At 45.6% G+C, this 16,409-nt stretch overlaps 1 protein-coding gene across 2 annotated transcripts in view; it reads right to left on the bottom strand.

Moving 5' to 3' along the window:
- Positions 1-16,409, bottom strand: part of MECR (mitochondrial trans-2-enoyl-CoA reductase) — a 30,949-nt gene extending 14,540 nt beyond the window's left edge. The window contains exons 1-3 of one of the 2 annotated variants that reach the window (XM_080801106.1): positions 16,188-16,409; positions 3,491-3,588; positions 2,900-3,031 (exon numbers count right to left, since the gene is read on the bottom strand). In XM_080801106.1, the coding sequence (XP_080657232.1) occupies positions 2,900-3,031; positions 3,491-3,588; positions 16,188-16,363 (406 nt within the window). In that variant the 5' untranslated portion in view covers positions 16,364-16,409. Of the gene's footprint in view, positions 1-2,899; positions 3,032-3,490; positions 3,589-8,901; positions 9,123-16,187 lie in introns of those variants that run through there. The other variant, XM_080801107.1, reaches the window with a different exon arrangement.

The raw sequence follows: 16,409 nt of genomic DNA, 5'->3' as shown, positions 1-16,409 counted from the left end.
GAGAGAGAGCGAGCGAGCACAGGCAGACGGAGTGGTAGGCAGAGGCAGAGGGAGAAGCAGGCTCCCCGCCGAGCAAGGAGCCTGATGTGGGACTCGATCCCAGGACGCTGGGATCATGACCTGAGCCGAAGGCAGCCGCTTAACCAACTGAGCCACCCAGGCGTCCCTTGGCAGCTTTTCTGATCTCAGAGAAGAAAAGAGCTTCTGGTAGGCTGCTTTTACTGTTTTTTTTTTTTTGTTTGTTTTTGTTTTTTTTTTTTTCCTGCCTGGTGCCTTTTTCTTTCTAGAACTGTTCCTTCTTAACCTCTGAGGCTCCATCCTCTGAACCACAGGGGTGGGGAAGAAACTCAGCTAGGGCAATTGGGAGTGGCCTGACCCCACACCCCTGGTGGTTTTAGGCCAAAGCATCTTTACCACAAGCATTTTTGCCATATAATTCATTAGCCATAAGGCAATTTTCTCATAAAAAGTTAAACAAAATAACTGGCTGACTGTTTGGTTTGACAGTTTGTTGGTTTCATCTACTAGTTGACAGTCTGGTTTCATCTCTCCATTGACACAGTCCTTCTGTTTTGTACTGTTTAAACCTTAGCCCTCATAATGGTCTATACAGTAGCACAGAGTTTTGAGCCCACATTTCCCAGAGAGCTTTGGAACGTCTATCAATAGAAATGTGACAATATGCCAAAAGCAGACAACAGTGCAAAAGGCTTTCACAACACAATACAAAGGCAGCTACAAATGTGCATCCTAGTATTTGGAAACTGATACTCCTCTTAATCAAGGAAAAAATTTTAGCAAAAAAACCTAATAAAAATTTAAAAAAGCATGATACCAATTCAGGAGATGAGTCAACAAGCACAAAAAATTGTATACTAGGAATTAAAAGACTTTGAAGACAAGCGCTTAGGAACATTCTGTAGATCACAAAATAAAATCAGTATTTGTGTAGTATTGCTATGGAACTACATGAAACATTTTGAAATGTATTCTAACATTTTATATTTTGCAATAAAGTCTTTTTAATTTTGTTCCTCATTTTTCATGTTTCACGATGTCCTTTTTAATGAACGTTCTGCTTTTATTTTTCATGATTTTATCTTTTACAGCAAAGTTGCCTGATGGCCAATTCGTTATGCCATGAAAATGCTTGCAGTAAAGATGCTTGTCATGACAGTGCTAGATATGACGGGGCTCATGGATGAGCAAGGACCAGGAAGATCGGTCAAAGTCCTGCTAGCAGATGGATATGGCTGTGCTGGACAGAGTGTATTCATTTGTTTGTTCTTAGGATGAGCAAACCTTGGATGCTGGTGGCCACCTATGAAAGGTCAGTTTGAATCTCAGCTCCACCACTTAATGGCTAGGTGACCTTGGGCAAGTTGCTTAATATCTTACATTTGTCTCATATCTACCTTCTGTTGTGGGAATAGTTGAGTGATATACACAATGTGTTTAGAACAGTGCCTGGTGCAAAGGGAGTAGACAATAAATATTCATTTATGTTATTACATCACTGTGTGGGGGAGATTCCATCTGAGAACTAGTGAGAACAAGAGAATGAGCTCTGTATCACTGGGGTTCCTGGATCGAGCAGTGCCTGAAGCCTTCCATCTCTTGTTCTTCCCAGTTCCAGGAACCATATAACTTCTTCTTCTTCTTTTTTCTACCTTCTTCTTTTTATATAAATCAAGTTTGAGGGGTGCCTGGGTGGCTCAGTGGGTTAAAGCCTCTGCCTTCGGCTCAGGTCATGATCTCTGGGTCCTGGGATCAAGCCTGGCATTGGGCTCTCTGCTCAGTGGGAAGCCTGCTTCCTCCTCTCTCTCTCTGCCTACTGCTCTTCCTACTTGTGATCTCTCTCTCTGTGTCAAAAAAATAAATAAAATCTTTAAAAAAAAAATAAATCGAGTTTGAGTCAACTCTCTAAGTGATAGCCCAAAGAATCCTAATACTGTAGTGTAGCAGGAACAGCAGTGGTGACAAGATTTTTGGTGGGCTCTCTTTCGGTTTGCTGTTTCAGTTTGAGTTTCAGTCCCTTATATGTCCAGAAGGGTGGATATCATCTTTCCTGCTTCCGTCTCCTGGTTGCTGTCAGGAGACTCTGTATAATGTTTGTGCCTCAAAAACTGAAGCGCTAAAGAACAAAACTCACCAATGACTCCTTACTACATATCAAAGAGAACCCTAACTCCTTTGCTTGGCTTCTGCAGGGCTCCCCCATGTGGCCCCACTACCTTTGTAACCTTCATCATTTAAGCATCTTCTCATGTGCAAATCCTCTGCTGAGGCTACACTGGATTTCTCACCATTTCCCACACTCACCTTTGTGTCTTTGCTCATTTCGTTTCCTCCAAATGCAGTGATTTCTGGCTCATCTCCATCTAACAATCCATCTATCAAAGGTCCATTCCAAAGAAGCCTCCTTCACAGAGCCCTCATCCTTCTTTAAGACTCTCTCTCTCTCTCACATCTGCATTCACGCACAAAGGAGCCAGAAGTGCCCTCTGCTTCCTGTGAACTTGTAATACACCCTTTATTGAGGTTACTAGTTTGGAGATTTCTTCAATTAGATTTTAACCTTCTGGAGGGCAGGGGCTGTCTTATTTGGGTTTCCCACTGTATCTTACAGCAGGGATTTAGGGATGTAGGAATTCAGAGAATCACAGCTCTCATCTACATAGGCCCAAAGAGATGAGAGAGGAGGTCCACTACCTCCAGAGGGGAAGAAACACAATTTCCGCTCTCCTGTTCTGCTCCCACTGCAACTGGTGGTGGGTATATGAACTCAGTAATAAACTCTGCATTGCTTAGTCACACTGAGCCAATGAGCAAACATTTCCAGTGTGGGTGAAATACAATCTGGAACAAAGAGAGGCTGCAGACACCTGGAGAAACTTACCCAAACCGGCATTGGCTGGAATCACCCAGTCTCCTGGCTTCACCCCAGTCACACTGCCACCCACTGCTACCACCTGTCCAACGCCTTCGTTCCCTCCAACGGCAGGGAGCTTGGGAAGGAGGCCATAATTTCCTAAGGGAGAAGAGCACAGAGGGCCACCCTGTGAGGTCTGGGCAGTGAAAGAGCATGAACTTTGGAATCGGATCTAAGCCTGATCTGGGCTCTGCCTTTGACCTGCTGTGTAACTAACCAGACTCTCTGAGCCTTAGCTTCTTCATCTGTAAAGGGGATAATATTTTTTTTTAGTGTTCATGGTTATTATGGGGATTAGATAATGTGTGAAATGAGCCCAGCATATCGCAGGCACTCACAGTGGTTGGTTTACTCCCCACTGAAATCTTTCTAACTCTCGAAAAGCCTCACATTCCAGAGAGGGGAGGCCAGAGAGGGCTGGTAGTGTGCAGATGGCTCATCTGGAGAGCAGCTGCTGCTAATCACAGGGATTTCACACCCACACCTGAGGAAGGATGAAAACGAGGTGGCGGCTAAGCAAAAAAGCCAATTAACATAAGCCACAGAAACCAAGGTTACCTTGGATCATATTTATGTCAGATGGATTGATAGGGGCTGCCAGCATCTTCACATGGACGTCTGATCCGCCCACAGCAGCTAGCTCCAGGTTCTTCAGCCTAAGCATAAAGCCAAAGAGAGATGTTAGTGTCACCCAGCCTAGACAGGGCATCTTTTGCTCAAATCATCTCCCCAAAGTAGGTCAGGCAGCAACATTTTTGAGCTGCCATCGTGTGCCCAGGAATCAGGGTTGTTAGAAGAGAGAAAGGTGCTGTAGGGCACTAGCACAGGCCATTGGTTAACTCTCATTAACTGCATGTGGAAAATCTCTAGTGCCCTTGCCATCCCTCTGCCCCTTCGAAGACGGAAACTAGTAAACCTGCTGGCCAGGATTCGCCTTGTGTTTCCCAAAACTTGCTTATCACAGTCACCTGGTGTGTTGACTAATGCAGATGCTCAGGCCCCAGCTCTGACCTACTGAACCAGAATCTCAAGATACGGGACAGCCCAAGTAGTTCTTACGTCCCAGTTATGGCGACATAACCGGGACACCCTGGGCTAGCTTATTTGTTCTCCGCTTTTTAATTTTATTTACTTATCTATTAGTTACGGAGCGGGTGAGGGAAAGAGATGCCCTACGTAGTTCAGAAAGAACTCCCTAGGTGACTCTGATTTGCTGTCCCTTCTGGGTGAGAATGCTGGTCTGTCAGAAGAGATGCCGGGTGGACTGCTGAGTCTTAGGCGTGAAGCCAGCCCTACCACGTGATGGCTGTGTTGCCCCGGGGAAGTTTCGTCCCAGTTCTAGGCCTCTTTCTCCATTTGGAAAATGGCGAGCGGTGGTGGTCTTTTGGACTTGCTCACTGCCAAGAGCCTCTTCCATTTCAGATGGGATTTCTATGCAGTAAGGCTCTGCTCACAGTGGGCCCTAGACACTGTGGGACCCACGTCTTCATGCACTAGAACTTTGGTTAATGGGTTAAACCTGCTGAAGGGCTTTTGAGGGAGCCCTGGTGACAAGGTCCATGTGTTGTTTTTTTTAATAAAAGGAGACCTTCCAAACAGAAACTACTGATTGGTATCCTAGACCAGCGGTCCTCGTGACATTTTAATTACCAGAGACTCTTTTTCTGTCTTTCTCCACATCAAGACTTCATGTTTGCAGTGTTTCCCTGTGCCCAAGTGTACTTGTTCAGTAATAACTCTCCTGATTTTTAGTTACCAAAGGCACATATAAGTGTCACACAGAGGTTCTAGCATCAGGCCACAGTGTCAGTGAACTACAGCAGATGTAAATCTACCCACTTCCAGCAGAAATCTGACCTTTCAATTATACCTGAGGCTCCATTTGGGGTAAAAGTTTGATTTTCAAGAGATGTCTTGTACTAACAGTGGTAACAATGGTGGCAGGTGTTTATGGGGTATTGGTCTTGTGATAAGGGGCTTTAAATACATGCTCTGATCTAAGCTGTAACTCTCTTGTGAGAAGAGTACTGATATTGCCATTCTGTCAAGTAGGAAACAGAGGCTCCTCAAGATTATGAAATTGCACAGGGTAAGATAACTAACTGGTCACTGGCAGGGCTTCCCTGCTTTCCCAGTCGGCACTCTGATTTACCGTGCCCTGCATGAGCATCCTGAAGTTAGTCTGGGCATTCCCCTGACTGCCTCCAAGAATCTCTGGGGACCTCAGAGCCCCAGTCTGGGAATCCCTGTACTGGATCATGACCAAAGTATGGGAGGCCATGCCTCACCACGCCTGAGAAACAGCTGTGAAAAACTGAAATAGAGACACTCCGTACAGAAAATAGTTAACTCTGAAGGAGATATGACCAATGCAGGCAGGATAAAGAAAGGGCCCTTCTTGTTTGGGTAGCTATTAAGGAATATATGTATTTACACACAGCTGGAGGAGGGGATTCCTTGTAATACCAATAACCATAATAACTACTGTTTGAGTGCTTACCACTGAGGCACTCTGTTGAAGTGCCTTCCATGCCAGCTTTCTGCCATTATTCTGATTTTATGGCTGAGCAACAAAGGCACAAAAGAGGTAAATAACTTGTTGAAGGCCACCAGAAGTAGTAAGTGGCTGGTCTGATTTGAACCTGCCAGTCTGATGCCAGAGAAGCCAGCTGGCAAGGGGCTAAGTGGACCAAGCAGAGGGTGGCAAGCTGAGCACCAGCCTGCAGTGGTGTGCAGGCGTGATCCTCGCTGGACCTGCCTGGGGAGCTGGTGAGGGGTTAGCAGCCCCCCAGTCTCCCCACAGGTGGGGCAGGGAGCCATCAGCCCGATAGTGAGGTCACTCCGTGAACACATGTGTAAGTCTGCATTTTAAAGAAAAATCCTGCCTAGATCAAATGGATTGTAGACTAGCTGCCTCTTTCTATTATCTGTACTGCTTTTCTCTGACATTTTGACAAAGAATCAATTTTTCTACAGGCCTACACAGTCCATGTGCTCAAGCTACTCAAAGACTTTTTTTCTGCACATTTTCTACATGCTGTTCCCTCAGCCCAGAATTTCTTTTCCACAGCTTCTCCACGAAGTGAGAAATTCAATTTACCCTTTAAGATATCTTCTGACCCTCTTGGTCCTGAAAAAAATCACTTGCTCCATCTTTAGTGCTCTCGTTACTCAGAAGGGGGTGACTATACCATTTAAGACCAACTTATGTTGAGTTTTTATTGTTTAGTTTATGGAGTCTTTTCATACGTTTCTTTCAGTTGATCACAACAGGCCTTAGTTCACATTCCTTTTCCAAAATTCTGCAGGTGAGAGGTACATCAGAGTTCAGAACCACATATTATCTACAGCTTCCTGTGGGGGTTGGGGTAGCACTCTGTGATCAGACACATTGTTTCGGCAGCACAATGTATGAATATTCACACTAAGTGGGATGAATAATGACCATACAAAAACTTCACTGTAGATCAGGCTTTCCCTCCAAATGAGATGTGAAACAAAAGAAATCAAAGCAGAACTGTCAGTTTGTAGAACTTTCTAGATTTTGGAGTTGCAGATTCCAATTTGGATTTGGATCCAGGTCTTTCGGACTCAGTTCAGGTCTCTTTTTACCTAACCCCTAGTTTTACAGTCAGAACGTGCACGTGTATTGTCTCCCCACTTGGCTATGAGCTCCCGGAAGGCAGAGAACTCTTAGTCTTAACTCAGTGTTTAGCACAGTGCCTGGGACAAAGAAGTGCTCAAGAATGCTTCCTAATGAAATTACCCAATTCTTCTCCCTGAGAAAAAGTGGCATAAAAGTGCCAGCCATTTTTAGGGAATCAGGGGAGAGGATTGAGCCATAGGGATTTAACTACTGAGGCTTCTTCTTGGCTCTTCCTGGTTCTCGGCTGTTTAGGAAAAGAATTCTGAAGGATGGGTACAAATAAAAATGGAGATTGTCTTAAAGAGAGTTTGTTCTAAGCAAAACCCATGGCTCTTTTCCTCACAGGAAAGTGCAGATCAGGTTTGCAGTAAATCACACTTTAAAAATCTAGACGACCATGGTCAAGATGGGAATATTGGTGGATCTCAGATCACAGATGAAGGGAGAAGCATAGGTTTGAATCCTGTCTTGGCCATTTGCCAAATAGATAAACCTCAAAATACTCATTTTGAAATGGGGAGAACACTAGAACCCAGCTCACAGAATTAAATTAATGTAAATAAAGCATTTGCTAGAGTACCTGATACACAGTAGATGCTAAAAAGATGGTGGGTGTTATTGGTGGCAAAAGACCCAAGGAATCCTTTGGAACAATTAGCTTTCTATCCCTTTGAAAACAATCACTGAATCACTGAAAGGAAGACAGTACCTTTTTGTAAAACTCAAGTAAATTTAACTCAACGAATATTTACTGCCAGTCCTACTCAATGTCAGGTACTGTGCCAAGGGGTTTAAAGATAAAACAAAAAATCTGCCCAGCAGCTTGACATGGTCACTGTGAGAGGAGCCCTCACAGGCAGGCCTGCGGGTGCTATCTGAAGGCCAGGGTTTAAGCGGCTTCAGGGAGAAAATGCAGAATTAGCAAATGGGCTTTGGAAGAATGGTACCTTAGTTGGGCCTGGAAGGAGAAGCAATTTATTGGGTGGACTGAGGGAGGAAGCAGGCTTTCTTGCTAGAGAGAATGAGAATCTGATTTGGTAACTGGCCAGGCAGTAGGTACAGTCTGGACAGGAGCCACGGGAAGGAAGGGGTTTTTATAACCTGGCATCTCTTGAACAAGAAATGCCATTGATGTCACTCAGTGACCAACTCTTTGTGGGGGGAGGCGAAGTCTTTGATGGCTCCCAGGCTTCTGGTGTGCGCAACTGGATGTTGACACAGGGAGGAAGGAACAGTGGTTTGGAGTGGGGAGGAAGGCGTTATATTTGGAGCTTGAAGCAGGCACCCTGCAGTACGGTATGGGGCAGAGGGCACTCCAGGCTAGACATACAGAGCTGTGAGTCAGCTGTGTGTAGCTGGAGTCCGGGCTGGCAGATCACCTTCCTTTGCATGATCTGGCCGAACAATTCAACAACGAATGTTGACAGTTTACTGAGCTCCAGACATCGTGCTTAACGTTTTACATGCATGATGCTCTTAAGTCCTCAAAACACCTATCAGGAGGGTGTTATCAGCCCAATTTACAGATAGGAAACTGAAGCTCAGAGAAGTAGTTTGTCTAACGTAAGACTGTGAAGTGGCAAAACTTGATCTTAAGCTTGACTCTGAAGCTCAGACTGCTGGACACTAAGCTGGCCTCCTTTACACTGTTTGTGCCATTCCCATCCCGAGAGATAATATTAGGTATTTGTCCGGGGTAAAATACGTTTGAGGAATGCGGTCTACTGATCGCCCTCTTTAAGATTCAGACTGTGCATTGGAGTCACAAAGGCTGGAGAAGGCACCCAGGGAAAAAGCCCACGTGACTCTGTGTAATCCAGAGCTTCCAGAATTAACTCAGCTGGGAACACTATATTCGTGGCACAGTGAACACACGCCTGCCCCAGACAGCAGTTTGAGAAGTGCCACACTCGGCTACGACCTGCTCCCAATTCTCCTCTTTGTCCTTTGGGTAGCCTTGCTGGCTGAAATTCATAGCAGTGGGAGGGAAGGCAAAAGGGCAGGGACGAGGGTCTAGGAAACAGAAAGCTGAAGCTGCAAACACAGGTGGGCAAGGGCAGGGGCAGCCCTAACACATGCTGCTTGCCTGGCGGGAGGTGTGTTGGTCCAGCTGCATCTCACCAGGGAGACCAGCCCCAGCCTGCCCCGTGGAATGCCATTAACACCACAGACACGGCTGTTCCCGCACATAGTTCTAACGGCGTCGTCAAGGATACCATTCTGCCGAGACAGGAAGGAAAACGGGGGCCAAGTCTGAATTCCAGGAGTTGGACCTCTGGTGTAATGATAGCAATTTCTTGTTTTTTTTTTTTTTTAAACTCACCAAAGGAACCGGTGGCTCTGTTCTGGAGTGCAAATGAGGCACCCAAACACAATCTGGCTAGATCTCAAGTCACTTCCCCGGGACGGTTCACGGCCTTCCCCTGTGTGTGTAATGGCGCCAGGCAACTCGGAGGGATGCCACTGTCTTCACTCAACAGATCCCAGGCTGGATAAGATCACAATGGCTCCTTTGAGGCCAAGGCTGTACACCTGTGATGCCATATGAACTACAAGGGAGACAAAAGGGGGCAGAAGAAAGAGCCTTTTGAGATGGGGGAAAAAGAGGCCAGTACTCTGGGGACTGGCTCAATTCTATTTGCTGTGTAAGGCAGGCACTGGCCAGCTCTGCGAAGATCTCTTTCCCGCCTTCTGCATTTAATTAGCCACCATTTGTACTTATCTTGCATCTTCCCCTCAATCACCTCAAACTTATCAATATCATTTTGAGCAGGAAGAAGAGGCAGGGAGAGACTGTCATGGGCCACAGAAACTTTCTCACCCTGCTCATTAGAGAGAGCCAAGAATGTACATCCACCATAGGGCGCTGGGTAAAGGTAACCTCCATCTTATGTGGCTCTCTCCAGTCTGTCTGCAATCCCCATGGTCATGAACAACCTGCCTTCTGTGGTTTAGTGAAATGCTTGCTGTGCTGGATACATTGTCCGGAGATGTGATTAATAATTAATAAGCGGGGCACACTGGGAATTGTGGAAGAATGAAGTTCTTTGGCTCGCAGCTTTGTAACAGCTCAGCAGGGATGGTTGGCGGCCTCAGTAGGTGGGGTTCTAAAGGAGTCTTGGGCTCTCAGGGAGAGTTCCTTTCCCCAAGCCAAGCTCGAACACTCCATGTCTCATGGTGTGCTAGGCACACCCACTTGCCTCCCAGTGCCTTTTCTGGCTTCCCTGCCTCAAAGTAATCTTGCCCTCTCCCCATTCAGGACTGCTGGCACATCAATATAATCATTTTGAACGGAAAGGAATTAGAGACTTAGAGGAACTTCTGAAAGTTTCTACACAGGGTTGGCAAAGAAACCCTCTCTCTACCTTTTCAATCCTCTACTTTCTCTCAATTAAGATTACCAGTAAGCTTGTAAGCCCTATAATATTCTGAAGCTGCTGACAGCAGGAAACTTGCCTGAAGGGAGCTGCAGAGTCTGCTGCTTCGTTTGCTGAGACCTAACCTTGTTGATCCAAAGAACAAGACTGGGCCACAGCAGGAGGACTGAGTCCCTGTCTGCAGCTGCTTTTGTCTCTTTGACAGGTACAAAGACAACCATGCATCCCCAGCCTGGAGGGCTGCTAAGTACGATACCAACCAGGAGCAAAAGGGGCCCCTAGTGAAATTTTGTACCCAGGACCCCTGATTTCTAGTTGCAGCACTGCTCCTTGGAGTTTGCTAGAACCATCATTGGCGAGCAGGCAGTCCAATGTCTACTCAGTCTCACAGCTGTCAGAGCCAGACAATAGCTGGACCAAAGAGCATTCAGTCTCATATCCATTCCCATGGCTGCAGGATTATGTGGAGAAGGATGTCAAGGCCTCACTGTGTCTCAGCAGGAGAAAGTGTCGCTTGGGGAGAATGGGGTAAAGAGGAATATAGGTTTTGAGTTATATAGAAAACGGAGCTTGACAGTTTCATTGGCACAGAAGATGGGATGGGGAGAGACAGCATGTGTGCCCGTCTTTACCACTGCTGACCTTGGTCAACTCCTTCATTTTCTCAAAGAGTAACTAAAAAGACTGGAGTGATTTCCTCACTCCAACAATGAGTGGCAGAGTGGACCCATGTCAGTGCCCTTGCAGGTGGGTCCCCAGTGACAAATCCTGACCCACAGATTAACCTCTCGGCATCTTTGCTTTCCTTTACCCCCACCAGAGTGGGAAGGGCCTGGAGCCACACCAGAGAACAGCAGTAGCTGCTAGGAGGCCCAGGCAAGCATAATAACTTGGGGTTGCACTGGTGGGGCGGGGGTGGGGACAGCTCTCCTCCCACACTCCAGACATAGGGGAAACTCCTGTCTGCTGTATGATACCTCAGAGTATCACCCTCAGGGTTTTGGCCCTCAAGTGAACAGCCTAGTGTGAAGTCCAGAGGGAAGGTAATATACAAGTATATAGGATGTGGAGTCCAGCTTGAGTCTGAGTCCTGTGATCTCAAGCTGGCCCCCTTGGAGCCTGATGCAGCTGACACCTCCCTCAAGGAACACATATTGAGTGCATGGTAGGCACTCACTAAATATTTGTTAACCAGACATACCGGTTTTCTCATCCCTCTGGGCTTTTACACATATCGGGGCCTCTGCTTGGAACATTTCTACACTTTTCCTCATATACTGCCCACCTGATCTTCTGGGGGACTCAACCTAACCCTCATGCCTTCAGAGAAAGCATTCTGACTACTCTGAGGGGTTTAGATACTCCTCTTCTGGGAGTCCACAACAGTCTAACAAATCCTGATATGGCACTTGTCCCACTGGGCTGTGGTCACCCATTTCCTGGACTCGGGTGTGAGTTCCTTAAGGGCAAAGACCACAGATTATTCACCTCTGTACCCCCAGTCCTGCCTTGCACATAGTAGGCCCTCAAAGAATAACTCCTGGCTAACTTACTAAACCAATGAGTTCCGTTCCCTCCTCCTTCAATTAATGACAATAATGTAGGGCTCCAGGAGACAAACAAAATCCCAGTTCTCAACAGAGTGCCAAACCAAAATCCTGGTTTTTTCCCAGTATCGTAATTCTGGTTTAAAAACCAAGTTACCAGGGTGCCTGGATGGCTCAGTTGGTTAACTGTCTGCCTTTGGCTCAGGTCATAATCCCAGGGTCCTGGGATCGAGCCCTGCATCAGGCTCCCTGCTCAGTGGGGTGTCTATTTATTCCTTTCCCTCTGCCGCTCCCCCTGCTTGTGTGCTCACACACACTCTCTGTGTGAAATAAATAAAATCTTAAAAAAAACCCCAAACCATCATTTCTTTAAAAATAAAAATTAAAACAAACAACAAACAACAACAAAAAAAGCAAACACAAAACCCTAGTCACCAGCTTAGAGTTTGGGTTGATACCAATTGTAAAAAGAAGTTCCCTAAGAGTAAACAGTGTCCTACAGTGAGGACTCACAACCCATACAGCCTGGGTCCTCACTACCTGCTCCCCCAGATTCCATCTGGCTAGGACAGAATGGGTTTATCCAAGGGTTTCACAGCTTCACTTCATTTTGTGCTCGTGGCAGGTAAGTGAGAAAGCCATGATGACCAGGATGCTATTTTATGAAAGTGTCAGGATCTTGAAAAGGGATCAGACAGAGAATAACATTCCTACCATCTTCCCCAGGGTGGGGCTGCCCTTCCTATGAAGGATAAAGACTTTGGGTCACCTGAATGGCTTATAATTTCACCTCCTCTTCTGACCTATCTTCTTCCCCATTTTATTTGCCATCTCATTCTCAAAAAAACATTTCAGATGATTGTCATGGTTTCTTCAGGTCTTTATCAAGGACTTTTATTAAAGAAGGTGCATCCTAGTTGTATGATCTTGGGCAAGTGACTTTCAAGCTTCTCAAGCCTCAGTTCCCTTATCAGTAAAATAGGGATAATAATGACCAAACTGGAGTCTTGTGATTTTTAAAATTCCATAATATTTGTGGAGAACTTAGCCCAATGCTTGCCACATAATAGAGGCACAGTAAATGAAAACCAGTGTTTACCATGAGACCCAGAGAATGGCAAAGTTCTGAAAGGGTACGTTCCGGAACAAAAGGAAAGAGGACATTGGAGTTTCCAGGAACTATCTGATAGAGAATCCAGAACTCTGCACAAGGGGTATGGGCAAGGGGAAATTCCTAGTTTGTGATTCTGAAATTTCTAGTTTGTGATTCTCCCAAGTTTGTCATTTTCTCCTGCAGTCTTACTTCATTTAGATCAGTAGTTCAATCCTTTAAATGAAAAGGTCCAAGTGCTTATTTGGGGAGTTCATTTTGTGGGGAAGAGAAAAAAGCTCTAGGGAATGGGGGAACAAGTCTTAGTAGACAGACCAGCTGGAATTTTTGGGGGCCAACAGAAATGAAGAGGACATTCAGAGATCCCTGAAAGTCTCATTCTGAGGAGTTCTGATCCAAGCAGACCATCCCTCAGCCCCAAGCAGACCGTTCCTCGTTCCCTCCCTGCTGTTCACAGTGCAAGCACCACAAACAATGCTAGTTTGGGCAACACTCTGCTCAGACCCTGAGTGGTTCCATGACCCTGCCTGGTGTAACCTGACCCAAAACCCCAGTCACTGGCGTATTTAAAGGACACCTGATTCTTTCTGTGACAGAGTGGTTACCCTAAACCTCCAAAGACATGACTACAAAGAAGAGAATCCCAGCCTCTGGCTTCAGGCCATACACAAAAAAGTCGAGTTGCATGAATCTGGGTCAGAAGGGAAAGCCACTCTTCTGCGGCAGAGGGAGAATTATTACTGCCTGCCTAACGGTCTGTATCCACAAGGGCAATGGTTCTCAACCCTGTTCAGGGCATCAGAATCACTTGGGGGAGTTTTAAAAAAACACAGATATTCAGGGCCATCCTAGACCTACTAAATAACCTCGGGAGAGGCATCTGGGAATATGGAGTAAAAGTGCCACAGGTGACCGCGGTGTGAAGCCAAGGTTAAGGAACGGGGCATGAAAGTGTCATGTTCGAACTTCTGGGAAATTACTAGGGTTCCACACAAAGAGACAAGAGAACTCTCTTTTTCCCTTAGTAGCATCTGCTACCAGACCAGCCTGTTCCAGAACTCCAAGAGGGAATGAATCAGGAGGCAACTGGACTCAGCTGGTTAAACTTCCTAGGCCTTTCCAAAGGGTCTCATCCTCATCACCACAGAACTCAATAAAAAAAAAAAAAAAAACACTTCTTACAGAAACTAGATTCACAATTAACCTTTTTGGAGCACTTGTTTTGTGGCGGTTCTTGTACCAGTCACAGAGACTAGAAGCCTGTGAGAGAGGCACCATAACATACCCTTTTGGGGTACACTCCTGGAAAACGGTGTTCATCAGAGCTTTACCAACTCATTACAGCACAGTCCTCAGGGACAGGTCTTCCCGACACAGTGATCATTACCTATGGTTAAAATGCAGGTTGACGGTTACTGACTGATGTGTCTTCTCAATATTTTCTCATGGTGGATGTGGCTGGGGTGAGTGCATGACCCTGAATTTAACTGAGGCTTATCTCCTCCAGCTGTCAAAACATCTGGCTTGATTTTTTTTTAAAGAAAAAATATGGAATGCCTCATGAATTTGCATGTCATCTCTGAACAGGGACTATGCTAATCTCTGTACCGTTCTACTTTTAACATATGTGTTGCTGAAGAGAGCCCTCTGGCCTGTATTTCAGCCATAAAAATAATTCCATTTTTGCCTGTCCTTTGGAAAACAATCAAACCATGTGCTGGGAATCAGAGAGTCGTAAACAGGAGAGTATGTCGGCGCTTTCCGGCGGAGAGCATTAGCTTGATCTCAGCTAGTTAGTACTGTACCTGTATTGTGTCCATGCTTAAAGATGAGGTAACAGGCTCAGAGAACTTCAGTAACTTACCAAACATACAGAGCTAGGATGGAGTTTAAGAACTGGACTCCAGGTTTGATTCCCAGACCAGTGCTTCTGCCTTAGCTCCATTACAGTGACCCCACTAGCATTTCTGAATGGTTAGAGTCACTTATGTGCAGATTTATCATGGCTGACAATTCACAGGCTGTTCTTATCACCACACGCAAAAATCACAGATGAAGATACAACAGAATGTTGGGAGAACATATACATAAAATTAATGAGGGCTCAGAGGGCTGAGTGACTTATGTAAGATCAAACAGCTACGAAAAGGTGGAATCTGTCTTTGACCTTAGGTCTGTAAGGCTCCAAAAGAGGAACTCTTTGACTGGCTAAAGGCACATATATGGTGTGACAGACAGGAAATCACACGAGACAGGAGTAGATGTTATAGGTTCCTGTCCCTATTTCGATACTTATTAGCTATATCACTTTGGACAAGTCCCTTCTTGTCTTCTGCAAACTGAAAACAATGGTCTCCCACCTACTTTCTGGGAAGCGAAGATTCAAGTGGACATAAAAGCATTCAGAAAATATTCTCCAAAATAATAATAATAATAATAATAATAATAATACTGCCTAGGAACTCAAGCAAATCACTAAGACCTGGGTTTAAATTTCGACTCTGCCACTAACTGGCTGTGTGACCTTGGGCAAGTGATTTTACCTTACACCTCAGTTTTCTGACAAAACAGGGCTAAATCAAGCACCTTCCCCAAAAGTGACGATTAAATGAGAGCATCCATTTGGATACATCCATTATGTGCCTTATATATAATACCCAGTCAGTAAAAGTCATTGAGGGATAAATGGATCAAGAAAATGTGGTATAAACAGGTATAATGGCATATATATATGTGTGTGTGTGTGTGTGTATATCTGTGTGTATATATATATGTATAGTAGTGGAATAATGTCCATAACAATGTTCCATATTAGGTATATAAAATAATGGAGTATTATTCAACCATAAAAAAGAATGAAATCGTGCCACCTGAAACAACATGGATGGATGCTGAGGGCATTATCCTGCATTAAATAAGTCAGAGAAAGACCAATACTGAATGGTCTCACTTCCATGTGTAATCTAAAACAAAAATCAACCTCACAGATACAAAGAACAGACTAGTGCTGGGGGTGGGGTGGGGTGTGTGTTTGTGTTGCGTAGGAGCCAAATGGGTGAAGGGAGTCAAAAGGTAAACTTCCTGTTATAAAATAAGAAAATCATGGGACCTAACGTACAGCTTGGCAATTACAGTTAGTAATACTGTACTGCATGTTTGAGAGTTGCTAAGAGAGTAGATCTTGAAAGTTCTCATCAGGAGAAAAAAAGATTCTGTAGCTGTGTTTGGTGACAGATATTAACTGCACTTACTGTAGCAATCATTTCGCAATACATACAAATATCGAGTCATCATGTTGTACACCTAAATCTAATCCAATATTGCATGTCACTTGTACTTCAAAAAAAAAAAAAAAGTTAGCCACGATTACCGTCATAATTGTGCCTCTCCGGCCTTCAACCACCTGGAAGTACCGACTTTCTGAGCTACCCAAAGCGCCCTGGGCTCAGTTTGGGTCCTGTTATTCTCTGCTTTCTTGCTCCACCCGCTCCCTCCTTGGTCAAGACCCCCTTCTTCTCAGCGCGTCTTAACCCCCTCCAGTAACCCCTGGCCCCGTTTCGGCGCCGTCTCTTACTCGACGACCTTGGCTGGGTCCCCGTGATGCCCATAGACCAGCGCCCGGACCCGGGAGGGCTCGGCAGATGCGGAGTAGGGGGCTGCGGCAGACCAGCCGCGGTGCCAAGCGAGGAACAGCTCGTGCGGCATCCGCGACCCGGCTCTCGCCCCCACCAGCGCGCCGCAGCCCCACATGCTTCCCGCAGACAGCTCAGAGCCCGATAGCGCGTCTGCGTCATCG

Source organism: Martes martes (assembly GCF_963455335.1).
Source record: "Martes martes genome assembly, chromosome: 4".
NCBI classification, from domain to species: domain Eukaryota; kingdom Metazoa; phylum Chordata; class Mammalia; order Carnivora; family Mustelidae; genus Martes; species Martes martes.
The sequence above is the reverse complement of the archived record's forward strand: the minus strand, read 5'-3'. Positions and strand labels throughout refer to the sequence as shown.